Source organism: Triticum aestivum, chromosome 3D (genome assembly GCF_018294505.1).
Source record: "Triticum aestivum cultivar Chinese Spring chromosome 3D, IWGSC CS RefSeq v2.1, whole genome shotgun sequence".
NCBI classification, from domain to species: Eukaryota; Viridiplantae; Streptophyta; class Magnoliopsida; order Poales; family Poaceae; genus Triticum; species Triticum aestivum.
This window is the reverse complement of record NC_057802.1, coordinates 503,555,332-503,579,175: the sequence shown is the minus strand read 5'-3', so window position 1 is coordinate 503,579,175 and position 23,844 is coordinate 503,555,332. Positions and strand designations below refer to the sequence as shown.

The window sequence follows — 23,844 nt, the reverse complement described above, 5'->3', positions numbered from 1 at the left end:
CTCCTCCGCGCGCACGCCAGCGCCGCCGCGCCCGTGTCCGGCTCGGACACGCCGGAGCCCCGCCGCCTTGCCCCCTCCTCCAAGCAGCCCCCCTCTCATATATACCCCGTCGCCGCCCCCTCCTCTCACCCCGAGCCCCGCCTCGACCCGCACCCGCCGCCGCCGCCGGAGGCCGAGGAGCCGCCGCCCCGTTCGCCGTTCGCCGCCCCTCGCCACCCCGTCGCACCCCGCCGCCCCTCACCGACCCCCGCCGGAGCCCCGACCCGACGAGGTACCGAGCCGCCGCCGCCGTTTGCTGTTTTTTTTAAAAAAACCGTTCGTTTTTAAAAAAAAACCTAGATCGGTTTATTTCTTCGGTTCTATTATTTAGTGAACGTTCACCGACCCGTTCGTTTTTAACGAACGTGTTCGTCGGATTTTCTCTGTTAACGAACGTCCGTTCTTTAACCGTTCGTTAGTTTTTCTTTTTCGTCGGATTTTTCCCGATTATTTCAGATCTCGATTTCTGATCGGATCTTCGTTTTCGTTTAACTTTTCACTCGTTTATCGGAATCAGGCGATTCAAGCGCCTAGAGTTTCATCTCGAAATTCTCTTTCCGTTTAACCTACTCAAACAAGTTTTTGCTACTGTAAAATTTGACCTAGATCCAGATTAGTAAACGAAGCTTGTTTCTTTCGCCGTTTGACTTTCGTTGCTTCGTTCGAGTTGATTCTTTTTGCAAACCGGAGTTCTTAAGTTGAACTTTCTGGTTGGATCTTTCATTAGAGTTTTACCTGTGCATTAGATGAGTACTTATTGTTTGCTTGTTTGTTTGCGATAGAGTACCCGGAGTGCGCCGCTTGTTACTTCGAATCGCTAGGTTTCGCGGATCATCAGCAAGGCAAGTAACACTTTGATCATACCCTTCCATACCCAATTTTTATTGCATTAGATCAATCCTCAAACATTGCATGATTAGGATCTAATTAAATTGTGGGTATTGGGAAGTAGTTGAGGTAGTACCTATTGCCCTGTTTATTATCAAACCCTTGGGAGTTACTTCTACGTTGCTATTATATTGCCATGCTATGCTCGTAGACGCGGATTGGGTTTGAGAGAGTTCCATGACAGATGTGAGATTGTTAATTAATGGTTTACCTAAGGTGGCAACTAAAACTCACATCTGGGTGGATTGAGGTACCTGGGTATTCCAGGATTGCCTGTTTTTCTTTTGGACCGCCACCCAGGTTCAAAGGGATCATAAGATTATTCATGCTAGAAACTTCCGTGTGCAGCCGCAAGCTATTATGGGCTCTAGCATAGTTGACTAAGTTGTGTGAACTCTTACAGTGGTAGACTAGCAGATGTAGGGGAAAGTAGGTGTAACTGTCTACCCATACGTAAGGTGCAAACACTTCTGAAAGACTGTGTCTCGGTCATCCGTTACTCAAACACCATGTAGTGCGAGTAATCAAACGGAGGAGATCGAGTCTTGTGGGGAAAAGTGCACAAACCTCTGCAGAGTGTACAAACTAATCATGGTTAGCCGTGTCCCCGGTTATGGACGTCTTGAGTATCTAGTACTTGGATTATCATGTGAATCTCATCATGTTACTTTAATTAATTTTGTTGGGTTAATGATGACTTTTAATTGGGATTGAGATGTTGTCAACCATCTCAATGTTTCACAACCACCATGATAGTTAAATAAAATTTATTCCTTTGCAGTAGGGAAAAATTGGCTTTTCGCAAAACTGTAACCATAGAGCTTTCCACCAGCCATATATGCATGTAGTATAGCATTACCATGTTCATTATTCTCTATGTGTTATTTTGCCAGCATATTCCATGTGCTGACCCGTTTTCGGGCTGCAACGTTTCATGTTGCAGACTTTTCAGACGACGAGTAAGGTGCCTTAGGTCGTGGTCTTATACTCAGTGATGCCGTTGGAGTTGATGGACTCACTTATCTTCCAAGTCTTCCGCTGTTATCGTTTTTAGATGGCCTTAAGCCATATTTATCATACTTATTCTCTTTGGAGATATTCGATGTAATAAGTGTGTGATTGCTACTCTGTTATAAATCCTCCATTTGTACTGTGCGTGTCAGCATTACTGATCCAGGGATGACACTGGTGCACAGCAGCACAGACCATTTGAGGTCTGGTCGCTACAGATACTTAGGCTACAGTAATCCCCCGTTGATGATGCCACGTCACCTCTGTCACTGTAGTTAATCTCGCGTTAGTTTAAAACTGATTAGTCAAATAATCAAAGTTTCCAAACATTAAAACTAAAATGCTCTAAACGTGCCAGGTAATTCATGAGTAATTATGATGAAGAAACCACACTTTTATAATATGTTTAAATAATCTAAAATGAATAAAACTTGGGCTAAATCAATTATTTATATGCTTTTAAAATAGTAAACAAATACAAGCTAATTAATTAATGTGCCAAATTAATTGTGATAGTGGAATGCTTGGAAACACAATTTTAGGTGCTACTGTGGCATTTTATAAAACTAAGTTTATTGGAACATAAATAGAAAACAGTAAAAGTAAATAAAAGAAAAAGGAGAAATAGAAAAAAAAGGAGGCCCCTTGGCCAATTGGGCCAACAGGCCCAGCTGGCCACCCACGCGGCCCAGTCGGCCCGCCGCGTCCTCCCTTATCCCCCCACGCCCCCACAATATCTGCAGATCGCCCCACTCCCCCCACGATCTCCTCTCCTCCCGTCTGGATCGAGATCGAGGCAGCGAGCCCCGACCACCTCGTCGTCGCCTCTCGCCACCTCACAGGCGCCCGCCTCCCCGTCTCCTCCCGCACGGCGCGCCCCGACCCTGCGCCTGCCCCTGACGTCGCCGCCTCCTCGATTCCGTCGCCAGACTGCCCCGCCCCGCCTCTCCATTGTCGGTCGTCGCCTCGTCCTCGCCCCGCCGTTGCCGGACCACCCCAAGCCGCCTCGAGCCCACTGCCCCCTCCCTACAGCTTCGCGGTGAGCCGCCGCGCTGGTTGCGCCTCCCCTCTCCTCCCCCCTCTGCTCCCGTACTCCGCCGTGCGCACCGCGTGACCCGGCCACGCTCGATGCGCACGCCCGCACAACGCCGTCCCCGCCCTGGTGCCGTGCCACTCCTGCGCCGCTCGCCCGAGACCCCCTGCTGCTGCTCTGCACAGCCCCCTGGCCGCGCCCACGCCCCCTCTGCCCCGCCCGCCACGGATCCGTTCGCCCCATCGGTGCCCTCGCCCGCCCCGCGTGCCGTACCCCCCTCGCCGGAGCTCCCCTGCCGCCCCGCAGCGCCCGGTCGAGTGCGCCTCTGTTCGGGCTGGCGCCCGTGCACCCGTTGCCCGGCACCCATGCACCCAGCGCCCGTTAAGGCCATGAGCCTATGACAAGTAGGCCCCACCCCCCAGAACGTTAAAAGAAAAAAAAGATTTAAAAAATATATATATAATAATAAAAATAATTAATTAATTAATTAATTAAATTAATTATGTTAATTATGTTAATTAATCATGTTTAATTAATCTAATTAACTAGTTAGTTTAATTAAATAGTAATTAGATTAGTTAAATCCTAATTAGACTAAACAGTCAATGACGAGCGGGACCCACACGTCTGTTGACCCAGTCAACAGACGGTTGACTGATGACATCACGCTGACATCATAATTGCATTTTATAATTAATTTAATTCTGTTAATTACTGGAAATGAATTAAATCTTTAAAAATTAATATAAAATAATCTATAAGTCCGATGAAAATACTTTGTACATGAAAGTTGCTCAGAACGACGAGACGAATCTGAATACGCAGCCCGTTCGTCCGCCACACATCCCTAGAATAGCAAACACACAACTTTCCCCCTCCGGTTCATCTGTCCGAAAACGCGAAACACTGGGAATACCTTCCCGGATGTTTCCCCCTTCATCGGTATCACCTACTACCGCGTTAGGGCACACCTAGCACCGCGTATTGCCATGTTACGCTTTGTGTTGCTTTGATTGCTCTGTTATTTATTGTGTTCCCCCTTCGTTACTTCTTTCCGGTAGACCCCGAGACTGCCGGCGACCCCCAGTTCGACTACGGAGTTGACGACCCCTGCTTCTTGCCAGAGCAATCAGGCAAGCCCCCCCCCTTGATCACCAGATATCGCCTATTCTTCTCTATACTGCTTGCATTAGAAGAGCGTATCATGTTACTGCTTTCGGTTAATCCTATTCTGCTGCATAGCCTGTCATTGTTGCTATAGTTGTTACCCTTACCTGCTATTTTACTGCTTAGTATAGGATGCTAGTGTTCCATCAGTGGCCCTACACTCTTGTCCGTCTGCCATGCTATACTATCGGGTCGTGATCCCTAGGGAGGTGATCACGGGTATATACTATATACTTTATATACATGACACATGTGGTGACTAAAGTCGGGTCAGCTCGTTGAGTACCCGCAAGTGATTCTGATGAGGGGGCTGAAAGGACAGGTGGCTCCATCCCGGTAGAGGTGGGCCTGGGTTCCTGACGGCCCCCGGCTGTTACTTTGTGGCGGAGCGACAGGGCAGGTTGAGACCACCTAGGAGAGAGGTGGGCCTGGCCCTGGTCAGCGTCCGCGGATACTTAAAAATAACAAGCTTAACGAGTTCTTGGTATTTGATCTGAGTCTGGCCATTTGGTCTATACGCACTAACCAACTACGCGGGAACAGTTATGGGCACTCAACGTCGTGGTATCACCCGAAGCTCTTTTTGACGTCAGCGACGGAGCGGCGCACGCCGGATTGGACTGGAACGCCTGCTAGGCTAGGTCTGCTTCTGGCCGCCCTCGCAACGTGCAGGTGTGCAATGGGCGATGGGCCCGGACCCCTGCGCGCATAGGATTTAGACCGGCGTGCTGACCTCTCTGTTGAGCCTAGGTGGGGCTGCGACGTGTTGATCTTCCGAGGCCGGGCATGACCCAGGAAAGTGTGTCCGGCCAAATGGGATCAAGCGTGTTGGGTTATGTGGTGCACCCCTGCAGAGAAGTTTATCTATTCGAATAGCCGTGTCCCTCGGTAAAAGGACGACCCGGAGTTGTACCTTGACCTTATGACAACTAGAACCGGATACTTAATAAAACACACCCTTCCAAGTGCCAGATATAACCCGGTGATCGCTCTCTAACAGGGCGACGAGGAGGGGATCGCCGGGTAGGATTATGCTATGCGATGCTACTTAGTGGACTTACCATCTACTCTCTCCTACATGCTGCAAGATGGAGGTGGCCAGAAGCGTAGTCTTCGACAGGATTAGCTATCCCCCTCTTATTCTGGCATTCTGCAGTTCAGTCCACCAATATGGCCCTTTACACATATACCCATGCATATGTAGTGTAGCTCCTTGCTTGCGAGTACTTTGGATGAGTACTCACGGTTGCTTTTCTTCCTCTTTTCCCCTTTCTATACCTGGTTGTCGCAACCAGATGCTGGAGCCCAGGAGCCAGATGCCACCGTCGACGACGACTCCTACACCGGAGGTGCCTACTACTACGTGCAGCTCGCTGACGACGACCAGGAGTGGTTAGGAGGATCCCAGGCAGGAGGCCTGCGCCTCTTTCGATCTGTATCCCAGTTTGTGCTAGCCTTCTTAAGGCAAATTTGTTTAACTTATGTCTGTACTCAGATATTGTTGCTTCCGCTGACTCGTCTATGATCGAGCACTTGTATTCGAGCCCTCGAGGCCCCTGGCTTGTATTATGATGCTTGTATGACTTATTTATGTTTTAGAGTTGTGTTGTGATATCTTCCCGTGAGTCCCTGATCTTGATCGTACACGTTTGCGTGCATGATTAGTGTACGATTGAATCGGGGGCGTCACATAGATATACCCATATCTGCTCAAATCATCTATGAAGGTCAGAAAATAATGATACCCATCGCGAGCCTCAATATTCATCGGACCACATACATCAGTATGTATGATTTCCAACAAATCTGTTGCTCGCTCCATTGTTCCGGAGGACGGCGTTTTAGTCATCTTGCCCATGAGGCATGGTTCACAAGTACCAAGTGATTCATAATCAAGTGATTCCAAAAGTCCATCAGTATGGAGTTTCTTCATGCGCTTTACACCAATATGACCCAAACGGCAGTGCCACAAATAAGTTGCACTATCATTATCAACTCTGCATCTTTTGGCTTCAACATTATGAATATGTGTATCACTACTATCGAGATTCAACAAAAATAGACCACTCTTCAAGGGTGCATGACCATAAAAGATATTACTCATATAAATAGAACAACCATTATTCCCAGATTTAAATGAATAACCATTTCGCATCAAACAAGATCCAGATATAATGTTCATGCTCAACGCTGGCGCCAAATAACAATTATTCAGGTCTAAAACTAATCCCGAAGGTAGATGTAGAGGTAGCGTGCCGACGGCGATCACATCGACTTTGGAACCATTTCCCACGCGCATTGTCACCTCGTCCTTAGCCAATCTTTGCTTAATCCATAGTCCCTGTTTCGAGTTGCAAATATTAGCAACAGAACCAGTATCAAATACCCAGGTGCTACTGCGAGCTTTAGTAAGGTACACATCAATAACATGTATATCACATATACCTTTGTTCACCTTGCCATCCTTCTTATCCGCCAAATACTTGGGGCAGTTCTGCTTCCAGTGACCAGTCTATTTGCAGTAGAAGCACTCAGTCTCAGGCTTAGGTCCAGACTTGGGTTTCTTCTCCTGAGCAGCAACTTGTTTGCCGTTCACCTTGAAGTTCCCCTTCTTCTTCCCTTTAACCTTTTTCTTGAAACTGGTGGTCTTGTTGACCATCAACACTTGATGCTCCTTCTTGATTTCTACCTCAGCAGCCTTTAGCATCGCGAAGAGCTCGGGAATTGTCTTATCCATCCCTTGCATATTATAGTTCATCACAAAGCTCTTGTAGCTTATAGTTCATCACTCCATATCTCTCAATTCGGGCATTTGCTTGAAATATTAACTTCAACTCCTGGAACATTTCATATGCTCCATGACGTTCAAAATGTCGTTGAAGTCCCGATTCTAAGCCGTAAAGCATGGCACACTGAACTATTGAGTAGTCATCAACTTTACTCTGCCAGACGTTCTTAACGTCATCAGCAGCAGGCCTGGCACCCAACAGTGCTTCCAGGACGTAATTCTTTTGTGCAGCAATGAGGATAATCCTCAAGTTACGGACCCAGTCCGTGTAATTGCTACCATCATCTTTCAACTTAGCTTTCTCAAGGAACGCATTAAAATTCAATAGAACAACAGCACAGGCCATCTATCTACAACAACATACACAAGCAAAATACTACCAGGTACTAAGTTCATGATAAATTAAAGTTCAATTAATCATATTACTTAAGAACTCCCACTTAGATAGACATCCCTCTAATCATCTAAGTGATCACGTGATCCAAATCAACTAAACCATGTCCGATCATCACGTGAAATGGAGTAGTTTTCAATGGTGAATATCACTATGTTGATCATATCTACTATATGATTCACGCTCGACCTTTCGGTCTCAATGTTCCGAGGCCATATCTGCATATGCTAGGCTCATCAAGTTTAACCTGAGTATTTCTGCGTGTGCAAAACTGGCTTGCACCCGTTGTATGTGAACGTAGAGCTTATCACACCCGATCATCACGTGGTGTCTCGGCACGACGAACTTTGGCAACGGTGCATACTCAGGGAGAACACTTGTACCTTGAAATTTAGTGAGAGATCATCTTATAATGCTACCGTCAATCAAAGCAGAATAAGATGCATAAAGGATAAACATCACATGCAATCAATATAAGTGATATGATATGGCCATCATCATCTTGTGCCTTTGATCTCCATCTCCAAAGCACCGTCATGATCACCATCGTCACCGGCGCGACACCTTGATCTCCATCGTAGCATCATTGTCATCTCGCCAACTATTGCTTCTACGACTATCGCTACCGCTTAGTGATAAAGTGAAGCAATTATAGGGCGATTGCATTGCATACAATAAAGCAACAACCATACGGCTCCTGCTAGTTGCCGATAACTCCGTTACAAAACATGATCGTCTCATACAATAAAATATAGCATCATGCCTTGACCATATCACATCACAACATGCCCTACAAAAACAAGTTAGACGTGCTCTACTTTGTTGTTGCAAGTTTTACGTGGCTGCTACGGGCTGAGCAAGAACCGTTCTTACCTACGCATCAAAACCACAACGATATTTCGTCAAGTTAGTGTTGTTTTAACTTTCAACAAGGACCGGGCATAGTCACACTCGGTTCAACTAAAGTTGGAGAAACTGACACCCGCCAGCCACCTGTGTGCAAAGCACGTCGGTAGAACCAGTCTCGCGTAAGCGTACGCGTAATGTCGGTCCGGGCCGCTTCATCCAACAATACCACCGAACCAAAGTATGACATGCTGGTAAGCAGTATGACTTGTATCGCCCACAACTCACTTGTGTTCTACTCGTGCATATAACATCTATGCATAAACCTGGCTCGGATGCCACTGTTGGGGAACGTAGTAATTTCAAAATTTTCCTACGCACACGCAAGATCATGGTGATGCATAGCAACGAGAGGGGAGAGTGTCGTCTACGTACCCTCGTAGACCGTAAGCAGAAGCATTATAACAACGCGGTTGATGTAGTCGTACGTCTTCACGATCGACCGATCCTCAGTACCGAACGTACGGCACCTCCGCGTTCAGCACACGTTTAGCTCGGTGACGTCCCGCGAACTCACGATCCAGTAGAGCTTCAGGGAAGAGCTTCGTCAGCACGACGGCGTGGTGACGGTGTTGATGAAGTTACCGACGCAGGGCTTCGCCTAAGCACCGCTACGATATGACCGAGGTGGATTATGGTGGAGGGGGGCACCGCACACAGCTAAGAGAGATCAATGATCAACTTGTGTGTCTATGGGGTGCCCCCTCCCCCATATATAAAGGAGTAGAGGAGGGGGAGGGCCGGCCCTCTCTAGGGCGCGCCATAGGGGAGTCCTACTCCCACCGGGAGTAGGATTCGCCCCTTCCAAGTTGGAGTAGGAGAGGTAGAAAAGAGGAGGGAGAGAGGAAGGAAAGGGGGCCCGGCCCGCTCACCCAATTCGGATTGGGCTTGGGGGGGGGGCGCCCCCTCCTAGGCTTCCTCCTCCTCTATTCCACTAAGGCCCAATAAGGCCCATACACTTACCGGGGGGTTCCGGTAACCTCCCGGTACTCCGGTAAAATCCCGATTTCACCCGGAACCATTCCGATGTCCAAATATAGTCGTCCAATATATCGATCTTTATGTCTCGGCCATTTCGAGACTCCTCGTCATGTCCGTGATCATATCCGGTACTCCGAACTACCTTCGGTACATCAAAACACATAAACTCATAATACCGATCATCACCGAACTTTAAGCGTGCGGACCCTACGGGTTCGAGAACTATGTAGACATGACCGAGACACGTTTCCGGTCAATAACCAATAGCGGAACCTGGGTGCTCATATTGGTTCCTACATATTCTACGAAGATCTTTATCTGTCAAACCGCATAACAACATACGTTGTTCCCTTTGTCATCGGTATGTTACTTGCTCGAGATTCGATCGTCGGTATCTCAATACCTAGCTCAATCTCGTTACCGGCAAGTCTCTTTACTCGTTCCGTAGTGCATCGTCCCGTGACTAACTCATTAGTCACATTGCTTGCAAGGCTTCTAGTGATGTGCATTACCGAGAGGGCCCAGAGATACCTCTCCGACAATCGGAGTGACAAATCCTATTCTTGATCTATGCCAACTCAACAAACACCATCGGAGACACCTGTAGAGCATCTTTATAATCACCCAGTTACGTTGTGACGTTTGGTAGCACACAAAGTGTTCCTCCGGTATTCGGGAATTGCATAATCTCATAGTCATAGGAACATGTATAAGTCATGGAGAAAGCAATAGCAGTAAACTAAACGATCAAGTGCTAAGCTAACGAAATGGGTCAAGTCAATCACATCATTCTCCTAATGATGTGATCCCGTTAATCAAATGACAACTCATGTCTATGGCTAGGAAACTTAACCATCTTTGATCAACGAGCTAGTCAAGTAGAGGCATACTAGTGACACTATGTTTGTCTATGTATTCACACATGTATTATGTTTCCGGTTAATACAATTCTAGCATGAATAATAAACATTTATCATGATATGAGGAAATAAATAATAACTTTATTATTGCCTCTAGGGCATATTTCCTTCAGTGTGTGTATCGCTGCCCGACGAGTATATGTGCATGCATGTCAGCGTGGCAGCTGTATGACCGTGTTCCTACTCATCGTCAACATCACATGACAGAAAAACACGCACACCTGCAAAGGAATGTGCGCTACCGGTTGACAACAAAGACACAACATGCAGGCACACCATAAAGACCCATGGAATAAATGCACCACCTTCATTAACCAGTCAGAACGATCTCAAAGAAGGAAAACACAAGTCAAGAGCCTCCATGAACTAGCTAGGCAAACAAAATGAGCCAGCCGATTAAATTCGTAATAGCCCACTAACAAAAAATGTTAATCCACGAAGCAAACGCGCACTCCCGCAGATCGCTCACCCTGATAAGGGTCAGCCCGAATACATGTGCCTATCTTCCACCTATTTTGGGAAGGTTCTAGAACCTTCCTTGAACCGGGTTTTATTTCCTCCGTGTGTGTTGCCATCATGTCGCTCTTCGTCCTTTTCTTCCTCCCCGAAATGAAGAACATTCCCATCAAGGAGATGGCTAAAAGAGTGTGGAAACAACACTGGTTCTGTAAGCAGTTTATGAATGATGGAGGTGACAACCACATCATCAGCGGGGAGGAAACACCTTCGACAATGTCAATATTTAGTTAGTTTGTAGAGAGAAGTGTCATCAACCAGCATAGCTTTATTTGTAAACAAGTCAGAATCGAGGTTTAGCAATCTCTCGTGTCTTACATGCAATGCAAACATATCTTGGTGCTTCAACCGTTTGCTCAGTTATGATTGTATGATAGTCAATGGAGCGCAAATGGCGGGGAGTACACCACAACTTCTTCATTCTCGCCGAAAGAAGTACGAGAGCTTGATGTTGTAATAAAAAGTCACATGAATGAATAAAGTTTGCATAGGATATGAATCTTCATTATTATTATTAGTTTTCCACTTATATATTAAAATACATTTTGAATACCCTATGCCATGTAAATTTCAGGTGCTCCTTGGAAAAGAAATCAAGTGTTGCCACTAAATCACAGTGTTAGATATTTTATACTCGCGGTTAATTGTTCATAGCATGTTGGATATATACTCGGTGTGTATATGAAAATCAGGTTAACAACAACACTAATTTACTTCCCCCATCCCAATTTATTAGTTGCTCTTATTTTTTTGGGTCAAAATTTGACTGTAGATCTAACTAGCAAAATATAAGTGATATGCCACATATTGTTAGATTCTTAATTGAAAGAACTTTCCAATGGTATTTTTTTTACATACAACTCATATTTTATTAGTTGAATCTCTACTACTTAAAAAGAACGTAAGGTTTTCATTTCATCTTTCTCTCCACCATCCCTTCGTCCAACCTTCCATGTATATGATAATCAATCACCTTAATTTACTTACCTTCTAAACCAATTCCACTTTAATTTACTTACCAAATTTATATAAAAATATAAGGTAATTCGTGGTTAGAATTTGATTAATATTTATTTACACAGTTACATTATTATTGACAAGTAAATCACAAGCTAACGTACTAGAATATTTATATCCTGTTGCAACGCACGGGTATTGTTCTAGTGATGATCAAAATGTGACTCAAAATATGAAGGGATGAATAAACTCATTTGGAGCGAGTAGATTGAACCACATTTTCACAATCGTTTTTGGCTAGCTCCATTAATACGCAAAATATGAAGGGATGAATAACTCATTTGGAGGGAGTAGATTGAACACCATTTTCACAATCGTTTTTGGCTAGCTCCATTAATACGCAGAGAGGGACTGAACCAACCAACACACACGAACTAATTTCCAAAAGAAAAACACCTGAACAATTCTCTCATATACAAAACTTGCCTAACCAGTCTCCGACAGCATGAGGGCAGCAGAAGGGACTGTCAAACAAGCTCTAGTTGCATGGACAAATGTAATCACGTCCGCATAGCTGTCTTCCTCGCCTCTTTACTCTTTTCTTTCCATAGAGGTTTGGTGATGGCCTGCTGCATGTCTTTGTGCAGCGTTAACATCGTCTTCATGTAAATGACTTTGGTCATCTGGGCATTTTTACCCGTTTTAAATGCATAAGGTAGAAAATGACCTACCTTTTTGTTCCAAAAAAAGTCTCCAACAGCATCACCACAACTGCTTAAAGGAGATTTACCTTGCAAGATAATGCAGGTGGAACGCCGAGGTCACTGGAGACCAAGAGACTATGAAATGTTTGAGGCCTCCATGAAAAGTTCCCGTTCTTGGAAAATCCCACATACAACCATATTCTTAAACCGACGCCATAATTTGAAACATGACGACGAAATCACAAATAAACTGGCTTGAACTAAACCCATTTTCTAGTGTTTCAGGACTTGTAACTAAAAAATGAAGAAATGCAAAATATTAAATTGTTGCATTTCATATCATATAATTGATGCATCAAGAAATTGGAAGAAATTCATATGCTGACCTACAAAAGTACTATAACTTCAGAAAACATACTATCTGCTTTTCGAATTTTAAAGTTTCTACACTGGTTGATAACTAGTAAAAATCGAGTGTTCCACACAATTTAAAATAGTTTCGCCGTAATTGTCCTGTTTCTCAAACGATTTACCAAAATCAGTCTTGATGCTTCTCATAAATTGGAAATATTCCACACCTATCACAAGAAATAACCAAGATTAAGCACATTTTCATGTCGGCTCCATGTATTTAGAAAAACATGCATATTTCACCAGTTGGGAAAAGATGAGGATCATACATGATCATTGAAAGCACATTAATTTAGTGCCCCAGGTAGGGTTTGATCATTAAACGTACATGATTGAGGCGTGTTATTAAGTGTAGACAAGTGTTGGTTTAAACCATCCCTTAATAAGTTGTGACAGAAAAAATAAATACAGTAATTTTGGTTGCAAAAATGGCATTAGCAACGATAATGTCATTCATTAGTGCAAATTATAAGTAAAGTTATCAGAAAAAATAGATGCTTGTTTAACATATCAAGGTGCCGGTTCAAAAGGCATAATTACGATCCACATGGAGCGCAAAACCGCCTCTCCTGTGTAACAAATAGAACCTCGACATCGGCAAAGACAAAATTGTTAGGGCTCGATACGTTCCCCACAACCCAGGACACGCAATCCTTGCTCAAGATGGGTGTTGGGAGTAGGCATGAAAAATGAGGGAACCATAGGGAGTAGGTGATCCACACAATCGTCAGATATAAAATCGTTACCACACAATTCATTCCCAGCTATCTAACAATTAAGGAATTTTGCAAAGTTCTATCGGAACTCAGCTAACCAAACCTGAATGGCACAACATGGTAAATTAAGGGCAACCATGCTGCAATTTAATCTTAATAAGTCCAATGTAGAAAAGTTACAGAATATATTACCTATCTACCCAGATGATCTATGCTTTATGTCGCCTCTATAACTTGTCCCAGCAATTCAATTCACTGCATAGCGGCGATTTATGATTTCGGTCAATTTGATCTGTTCTTTCAGAAGCCTCTCCAGCTGCTGGGTCCAGCTCCCTTCATTGGTACTCTAGCCAGTATACAAGAATTTACAGCACGCATGTTGTATGGAAATATCATTTACTCCCTCCGTTCCAAAATAGATGACTCAACTTTGGTTAGTACAAAGTCGAGTCATCTATTTTGGAACGGAGGGAGTATATATCTGGGGTAAATTCACTTGCCCCAAATATATAAATTCATGTGTGTATGTCGTGACCCTTCAATGATTTGATGATGCTCACCAAGAACTGCTTTTCGCCACGGTATCTGCTCGAGAAACAAGCCATGTCAGGATGATTAATAATACTCCCTACGTTCCATAATATAGTGCGCATTGGTTTTCTCAAAAGTCAAGCTTCATAAACTTTGACCAGAGTTTATAGAGAAAAGTATCTATATCTACAGTACATGGAAATATATTTCATGATGAATCTAGTGGTATGGATTTGGTATTCTAAATGTTGTTAAATTACATGTAATTTGGTCAAAGCTTACAAAGTTTTTAAAAAAAATCTACAATCCACTAACAGTATGGAGCGAAGGGAGTATCTGAACAGAGCAAGTATCATTCTGTGGTGATGTAGTGCTTACATCTCAAGCAATGAGAAGCCCAGGCACATGATGCCTATCACCATGTGAATGGGAAGGGTCTGCTTGAACCTATTTCTATTCAGAAACATCCTCTCGGAGAAAGCTGTGGTCAGACCAGAAATGAGCAGAACGCCCCAGCCCGCTGGCAAGCAGCGGTAGAAGGAGAATGAGCCCTGTAAATATGTCATCAGGTTTTTTTTTTTTACAAATGCAATCCTTATACAAGGAAAAAATCCCAAGGTGGAACATTCAAGAAACTTTACCTTAAAATACTCATTGATGAATACTGCAGAATATGAGATTCGCAGTAGCATATCTTTACAGACAGTCAAGGCGCAAAGGAAGTTCTCCCAGGAAAAGATTGATTTGAAGAAAACAAGGATAGCATAGTCATTACTGAAGGATACTGACAGAATTTGCAGCAATCAACCCAACAGCTCCGGCAGATTTAATAAAAGCAACATTTAGAACAGTATAAATTGCTGAGAAGAGGAGCAACATATTGTTTGACTGCTTAAGCTGGCTTTCATTGGCAACAGAATGAAGGAAAGCTTCAGAAGTGCCTGAAAATATCGAAGGACATAAGTCATTCATGCGGAACTTCATTGATATGCACATTTAACCAAATACTCTACTAAATAGCCAAGGTATATCTAACAATCAGCACCACCAGTAGCATATTTCTTGTTCGTAAAATATACTCTACTACAAATCTGACGTCAGATTTTTGACCATGGCAAATTATGTTCGTCAAGGATGGCAAGTTTAGTTGGCGAGCATGGTAAATCCGTCTCAGTTTATTTTTTGGCCAGGAATCGCCGTGCTTGCAAACTAAATTTGCCATCATCGTGACAATATAAATTGCCATGAAAAACGTCAGATTTGCCATGCCTAAAAATTTGACGTCAGATTTTTAGCTTTTCCGTAAAATATTAATACAGAAAAGGTCAAAATCTTGTCGAGAGAATGCATAGTATAGTTAGTTTTCATTCAATAAAGATTTTTTTTCAGCTATATTGTTGTGCAGGATGAGATATAAAAGAACAACTGATAGCTTTCAAAGGAGAGACCAAGTCATAACTTGGACGAACGTAACTGCTAATTAAATGGCTGGAAAGAAATTATAACTGTTCCACATATCAAGTTGGATATATTACTGTGCTACATGCATCATAACTGAAGAAAAATCTAAAAACAGAAAGGGCGAAACTGGGACTGTTATGCCTTCCGGGTTTGCAAAAACTAGTTTAATATCAAATACACAATTTAGATTTGACAGGTACCAGTGCAGAGTTACTATTCATCAATGAAATATTCTTAACATTATTTAAAAAAACTACTTTGCAAGATTATAGAATGAATATATGCAGAGCTGCTGCATATAAGTTCTAAATACAAACCATTCATTGCTAAGAAGATTATGTAAACACAATAGAAACGGAGGACAGCTGTAGCTTCGCCATCACTATATCTTCTTCCATATAATAGATTCAGAAGGGTGTATGAATAACTTGGACCAAAAGAAATGACCACGAGACCTGCATTGTTAGAGGATGATCATATTCAAGGGCTGTTAACGTATCTAATATCCATAGAAAACTAGGAGGTTGAAGTTGACAGCAATTAAAACATGTAGATAAATAGATTAATATACGCATTACAGCATTCAGTATTGGACAGCATACCTATCAGCGTAATAAGTTTAAGAGCTCCGAGCAAAGAACCTTCCAGATTGGATACATTCTCAGGAGTTTGCCCTGTGGATAAGGATCCATCATTAGCTCTTTCAGAGAAATATAAATCCAAAGATAATGCACACAACATATTGTTTTAGTAATTTTGCTAAGAGTTCAATGGCCAACTATAATTGTAAGGACGAGTTATTAAACAGCAGCACCAAACTAAAAATATGCCAAAACTAATAATTTCAGATAGCTTGAGATATAGGAATGGTCATATCTAAATTCTAACAACTGGACAGCAGCAGCGTTATAAGCCGGAATTGTGTTAAACATTACAATTTAAGATAGCAAGGAATACGCAAAAGGTAATCTTGTTTTGTGCATTGGCAGCAATGCTTATCTTAGCAATAATAATAATTCATAATACTTGTAAGAGTCTTACTTCCTGTGAGACAGGTCATGAGTAATTTAAATACTGAACAATGAGAATAACAAACATGCAGAAAGTGGGCAGAAATATCAAATGACCAGTAGCCAATACACAAAGCAGTCACTTCACAAGAACATAATCAATTCAGCTAACCAAATGGATTTGGAAGGAAAACTATATTTCATGAGCATTATTGTTTAGCAGATACCAGCACAACATAGGTTAACCTCCTTTGACTAATCAAGTACAGAGATGCTCAATAGGCAAAACTTACAGACGGATTCTCCAGATCAGTAGACCGCAATGATGCAAATGCATGAAATTCAATCTTTCAGGCCAAACAGATGATAAGCAATTGTACTTAGCTATCATAGTAAAATGAAACTTTATATTCATGCAAAAGAGCAACCTGATGCTAATTGGGTGAATGTAGCATAAGAACTCTCCTCAAATGGCAGGAAAATTATTCGAACAACCAGACTTCCTGTAAACAATTACAAGATCATTAGAGATTTTTCAGAAGGTGGTTAAGTCAGTAGTTTGGATAGCTTTGTCATATTTTTAGTTAGTTAATTTGTTATTTTTTGTTGGAGATATTCTAGCAAGGTGAGAGAAGGAGGTGGGAGGCATTGATGAACCACACCTCGCCAACTGCCATTTATCTAAAGAAAAGCACTTGAAACAGAAGGTGCTTGACATACTTGCCTAATTTATCCACAAGACCGTATGCAGCCTGGTTAAATGGAGTATCAAACCAAACAAGAACAAATTTTTCGCCTTCTTGGAGGATCAGTTTCCTGATAGTCTGGCCTGTAAACAATATGCACATGTGCAATAACTGTTTATCGTAGACCATCAGGGTTGACAACCTGACAATGTGTGTGTGTTTTGGCATCAACAAGGAAATATAATTTACTTGTGATAACTCATGCCTAATTATATACAAGTAAAAACACAAATAAAGAAGAAACCTGAATGGAAGGAGATCAAAAGTTCTGATATTAGCAAATAAAAGAAAATATGCCCAATATCCAATGAAAATGCAGGCCGCATAGACAACCTGAGACAAAGCAAATACGACCAGCTTCTCCTACAAAAAAATCACTATTATAGTACTGTATTGATCAACAAACGTAATACAAATTAAAATTACATGGGAAAGCATGAATGGGTACGTGAACAGAAGTGGAGCAGAGAATATTATCAATTGGATATGTCACTTGGCAAAATTATACTGTGTATCCTGCAAAGCTCTATCATTTTTTAAGATAAACTTAAGATGGATGAGTACAACACAGGACAAAGGAATGACGAAGGAAACTGTTCCCGATATTTTTATCTTATTATAATTAGGAAAGTTGTATTTGTTAGCCAACCACAAAAATACAGTAGTTGAAATCTTCTAATATATACAAATATTATCCTTGGTACACATACCAAAAAAATACAATATACAGTACGGACTGGCTATTGGAACGTCATGGATTATTAGTTTGTCACAAAGTTGGATGTATAACCATGTAGATGGTTGCACTAACTTTGTTTTAGTTTTGATAATGAGATGGTTTCACTGAAAACAAAATAGATAATTGGATTGAGGTAGTTGCACTAAATGGTCATTTTTTCAGAATGATTCATTGATTGGTGACCATTTCAAGTATAATTACAAGGCAATTGTGTGCAACGTAGATTCCCGAATATGAGGTGTAAACAACGAGAACATTGTGGGCGTATGCATTTTATGCGATCGGTAATAAACTGGAGTAGAAGGCTATGTGGCATTACCACTTTAATATGTCCTTTTATGAAGATATAAGTTGTTAGGCAACGTAGCAGAGTAGCTGCAGGTTCCGTATACACTCTTATTATGTAGTATTTCTTCGTCTGGGAAAGAATATACAAAGGTTCTGCCAGTAGCTCCAAGATACACGCAAATCCTGCCATTTTGGACCAGATAAAAACATCAGATCTCAATGTGAGGGAAGTGGACAAAACATTGAAATGAGAAGGCACTCTAGTTTAGGAGTAATAGTAGGATATCTATATGGGATGTGTTGAAGTATAAATGCATAACCCACCTTTCCCCATCAGCTTGGGATATTGGGAGAACTGGTTAGTGCATGCAATTCTACATGGTATTAGAGCCAAGAGATCTTGAGCTCAAGAACTGTCTGGCGCAATTTAAAAAATAAAAATTGCAGCCCACTTTCAGTCCACATTTAGGCTTGAAGTATAAATGCATAGCCCACCTTTTCCCATCAGCTTGAGCTTTTGGGAGAACTGGTTGGTGCATTCAATTCTACAAGATGCTCCATTTAGCTGCATGACAGCATGAAATGCAATTCTAAAAGATGCTCCATTTAGCTGCATGACAGCATGAAATACTTGTCCATTTTATAGATCAAGAGCTCGGTGTTCAGCATTTGCATTTAATCTAAGACAGAAAAAAAAACACTCTCAACCCTGAACTCCAAAACCATTTGAGCTACAACCTAGAACTACTGCAACAATCCACTTTTCACCCTCAGGTGGCTTCACAAGTGATTTGGAGTGACATTTATGATGCATGTGTCCAGCATGTCACTGCCATTATAACAAACAAACATGCCAAGAAGAAACCCTGCCATTCAGATCATTTTTTATATTGGGAACAGACAAGAAGTCAAATTTGGTGGCACAGCAGAGAGATGGTAGACACATCTCCCTAAACTACTTGTGAGATCACAACAGGTGAAACTGGAGCAATTCAAATGGTACTCCCTCCGTCCCAAAATAAGTGTCTCAACTTTGTACAACTTTAGTGAAAAGTTGTACTAAAGTTGAGACACTTATTTTGGGACCGAGGGAGTATTATAGTTCACAGTTGAAAAGCGAACTTCTGCAATAAATCAGGGTCGAAAAGTGAACTTTTTCTATAAAGATATAATATCGCAGTGCCTCTAATAATTTAATGAGGCTTGTTATTTTGTCGTACTCAATCGAACTGAATCAACTAACTGACAAATTAATTCTTGGAGAGGTATCCTTAATGAAATATCAATTATCTTGCTCGGGATAAATATACAAATAACTTAGTACTAGTAAATTTGGGTTCATGGAAGACTTACCGATGATTAACGTAGCTTTTGCATAAGGGTCAGATAACTTCAGTTTCTTTATTCTGAACACAAATAGACTGCCAATAAAAGTCACAAACAAGCCAAACGGGATGATCATCCAAGCTACCTTCAGTATCTCTTCGTCACTCAACACATCACCACTGTAATATAAGTATTAGGTCATCAGTTGAGAAATACTCCAACGCAGCAAGTTAAAATATTACAAGATCAGAGAAAGTTTTCCTAAAAATCACGTGGTTCAGAACTGAAAGAGATTTTAATGTGAATATAACAACAGAGTTTAACAAACACAGAATATGGGAATTATTCCGCAATTTTGCAATACCTCCCAGAATTAGTACAAAAGATAATTTATTTTCAATTGTGTCTTCCATTTAATCACAGTACATGGATGAACCTCAAAAGTTTGTAAATTTTGCAATACCTCCCAGAATTATTACGCAAGCAAGCACGCCGAAACCCCTCTCGGCTTAAAAATAAGACACAATTGATGAAAAGTGGAAGCTGCAATGCATATGCCTGCCAGATAAATGACAAACATATTAGAAAATATTAACAACAAGAAACATCTGGATCCGTCTTAAAAAAATAGCATGAAATTCAATATAATGTTCACCAAAATGAAAAGATCCTGCAACTCCTAGCTAGTAAAGAAACCAAACAATAGCAAGGGAGCCATTACAATGCACATACATGAACGACTCAAATAACTGAAAACGACCACTATGATTATTACAGTATGCGATCGACCAGATGCATCATTTCGCTTCAGTAGCTCAAAGAACAAGGTTGGGATGCCGTCAGTAATCACGAATTTTCACAAAGAAACAAACACACGCTGCAACTAGAATCAGAACTTCACTTCAGACAGATCCCATCCCAGGCATCCACTTTATGACAGACCCAGAGTTTCAGTCCCAACCATGTATGTAATGGCCAGGATTCAAAACTGCAGGCATGAACTGCGGACACTATCATACTTAACCACAATAAAGACTAGAATCCACATGGAATGGGCACCACTGATGCTAACTAAGCTTGACGCTGCATTTCAACTCCAAAGCACCAAATGTCATCATGGAACTAGCTAGCTCCACATCGAGGAATGAAATCAAACAAATCGATTGCTCGCTGCACTGAACTGAGGAGGAAGAAAAGAGGGAGCAGGGGAGATCGGCACCGCGCAGTCGTCGGCGCTGAGCTGGCGCACGAACCAGCCGTTGTACAAGAAGGGGATGATCCTCGAAAGGAACTGCGCCGCTACACACACACACACACACACGAGCACTGAGCTTTAGATTTAGATCCCCAAAACCAAGCACCCAGACCCTCCATCGGAGGTGGGCGGGAAAGGGAGGCGAGAGGGGCGCACCGAAGTTGTACTTGAATACAGCCATCACAGCACCTGCGTCGGAGTCAGGCTGAGGGGACGCCACGGCTCCGGCAGTCCCCGCGGCGCTGGCGAGCAGCGCCATAGCCATCATAGCGGCGCGGGGGCGAAGAGTCCAGCGGCGGCGAGGGGTGCTGCCTAGGGCTCTCCAAGCTTCTGAAAATCCTCAAATTCAGCTTCCAAACGCAGCTTCTAACTCCAAGTGGCGATTTCAGAAACGTTCGGCACCGAAGTAGCTTCTCCCAGCGAGGCAGCCCAGCTGGGGAGGCTGCTGGCCGGCTGGAAGCAGCCCAGTTCGGCCTAGGGTTTATGGCGTCGGAGAGGGGGCTCAGAGGTTGAGGCGGGATCCGTCGAGGTGACCACCGGCCGGCAGCGGGGTGGAGCTGGCCGTCGGGGTGGGGATGCTGGTGAGGATGCTGCGTCGAGGTGTGTCCTGGAAGGGAACTGGGGGGAATGGCCCTGGAAGTGCCGGGTCTCGCGGTGGAGGAGAGCGCCGGCCGGCGGCGGGGTGGAGCCGGCCCTGGCGGCGGCGGGAGGGTTAGGTCGAGGGAGTGCAGGGCTCCTGCTGAAACGTTTTCTTTCGCGGTGGCATCCTCCTTGCTCATGCCCTTTGGATCTCCATCGTGCGCCTCTAAATGAGTGGCCTAGACTTGTCTCGTCTTCAGCTCAAAAGCCTTTTTTTTTTAGTAATGCGTGTCTCATTCATAAACCAGCGAGTAAAGTACAAGTCATGTAGACATCGACTTGACAAACCAGAAAGACAACAGAACACTATCACCTAAACGACTCTCATCCAGAAAAATAAAATCAAGACCGATGAATCCCATAAGCTCGATGTCAACATTCGTCACCCGCCTCCGCCACCACCACATCAGTCGAAGAAAAGGGGGGACAAAACACCTCTTTACCTGAGCTCGACGCGGCTTCCTCGCTGATATGGCTTTTCGAACCACCAAAGTAGCTCGTCAAAAGCGAAGAAATCATCATTGAAAGAATCCGCCCGGGCAAACCCCCGACACGGCATCGAACTTCAGATCTGGCACCCAGCACGACGACATCGGAGGAGAAAACCTAACCCACCAAGCTTCAACCACGAACCCACCGTCTTCCAGCCGCCGCCAACGTAGATAACCATCAGTACCCGCTCCTTAACAACCTCCCATGCTCCGCGCCGATGCCAGAGCCCGAGGACACAAGCTCGCCAAAAGGATGCCTTCGTCGTCACGCCATCCCGACTTGGAAATACTAGTTTTCAAATCCGGCGCCGTAGTGCGCCGAAATCATATTCACGGAGACGTCTCCTGTCGGAGTTCGACGAGGAGCTCACCGAGGACCATGACCGACCCCCTAGGGGGCGGGACAGGCCAATGTGGGAAAACTCAACGACCGGCCACCTCCACGCTGTTATGGCAAGGACCCCGTGGATTACCTTGACCCTCACGACGTTCAACGTCGCATCGAGGAAAACAGGGCACCCCCTCGATCCATCTATGGATCAAGAGGACGCGCGCCCGCTGGTCTTGACGGCTACGGTGCCTGGATGGACAGGAACGGTCGCGCCCGAGATCAAGCCTATACACGGCTCTCACCCGACCTCCGACGGGACACCACCCGAGTCCAAGGTCCAGCCCACCCGATCTGCTTTACAGACAGGGTGATGGAACATCAATTCCCCGAAGGATTCAAGCCCATCAACATCGAATCATATGATGGCACTACCGATCCAGCAGTATGGATCGAGGACTTCCTCCTACATATACACATGGCTAATGGAGATGATCTCCATGCCATCAAATATTTGCCGCTCAAACTAAAGGGGCCGGCTAGGCATTGGCTTAACAACCTGCCTCCTCACTCTATTGGCAGCTGGGAGGCCCTAGATGTCGGTGTCAAAATCGGCGAATCTCGGGTAGGGGGTCCCAAGCTGTGGATCTTGGATCAATGGGGAACAAGAGACGAAGGAGATGATGTTTGCCCAGGTTTGGGCCCTCTCGAAGAGGTAAAACCCTACGTCTTGCTTGATTATATTGAAGTGTATATAATGGTTACAGAGTCGATCTACCACGAGATCAGATGAACTAAACCCTAGGGAAGTAGGATGATGGTTCTTCTTCTGGCCTCTACGGACTAAACCCTCTGGTTTATATAGACACCAGGGGTATTAGGGTTACACACGGTCGGTTACAACAAAGGAAATAACATGTTTGATTCTTCGATCTTGACTTGGAGTACACACCAAGGCTTTGAAGGTTTCCCATCCGAACATGGAGTTGTCTTATAGCTCGGCCTTTCAATAGTAGTCGCATAGTGGCCCTCCTACCCGGCCCATAGGAAGAGGTCGGCGGCCGAGGACCCCTTAGTCCCGGACTCCCTCGGTAGCCCCCGAACTAGTCTTCGAAGCCGAAGTATGAACGGAAATCCTTGGCTTCGTGGACCAGTTCCTTTCTTCATGGCGCTATGGCCAGCCCACGGCCTATCCTTAGCCGAACTTTTTAAAAGGTGGCCCATCCAAGTCTGGTAGTGCTTTCTCCGGATTGTAAATATTACTTAGCCTCAAAGGCCAACCGATCAAGTGTGAATAGTGCCCTTGCCTGGCAACTTTTGGCGAAAGGTCGCAGCCAGTCACAGATACTGAACCATTGTAAAAACTCGATTTGCGGTTCGAGGCGGCTGCTCTATTGGCACGTCTCGTTAATGTGAAGATAGTGCCCCATTTTTTAAGGGAATGATCAATGATTTCGGTTATCCCACTCGCGCATAACGGCGCAATTATATCGGGAAGCGGCGAGGCACGCGGCACAGAAAAGGGGCTCTTGGTTTTATGGCAGCTTATAAAAGGAAAACGGCCACCGCTTCCTCTGCACGCCTTCCTCTTGCTCTCTT

At 43.8% G+C, this 23,844-nt stretch overlaps 1 protein-coding gene across 2 annotated transcripts; it reads right to left on the bottom strand.

The window, feature by feature from the left end:
• Window positions 1-11,980: 11,980 nt before the first annotated feature.
• LOC123080015 (protein RFT1 homolog) lies at window positions 11,981-21,566 on the bottom strand. 2 transcript variants are annotated; one of them, XR_006438208.1, is made up of 15 exons: window positions 20,944-21,566; window positions 20,752-20,831; window positions 19,996-20,090; window positions 19,560-19,711; window positions 18,238-18,389; window positions 17,424-17,542; window positions 17,158-17,321; window positions 16,862-16,936; window positions 16,026-16,097; window positions 15,741-15,878; window positions 14,748-14,903; window positions 14,604-14,656; window positions 14,341-14,513; window positions 13,624-14,016; window positions 11,981-12,882 (listed from the first exon to the last, which is right to left on the bottom strand). XR_006438208.1 is itself a non-coding variant. In XM_044502871.1 (14 exons), the coding sequence occupies exons 1-14, from the start codon at window positions 21,053-21,055 to the stop codon at window positions 13,947-13,949; spliced, it is 1,611 nt and encodes a 536-aa protein (XP_044358806.1). In that variant the 5' UTR covers window positions 21,056-21,566; the 3' UTR covers window positions 13,557-13,946. The 2 variants fall into 2 exon arrangements, 1 of the variants encoding a protein (XP_044358806.1); XM_044502871.1 differs by lacking the exon at window positions 11,981-12,882 and having other exon boundaries at window positions 13,557-14,016.
• Window positions 21,567-23,844: the final 2,278 nt, after the last annotated feature.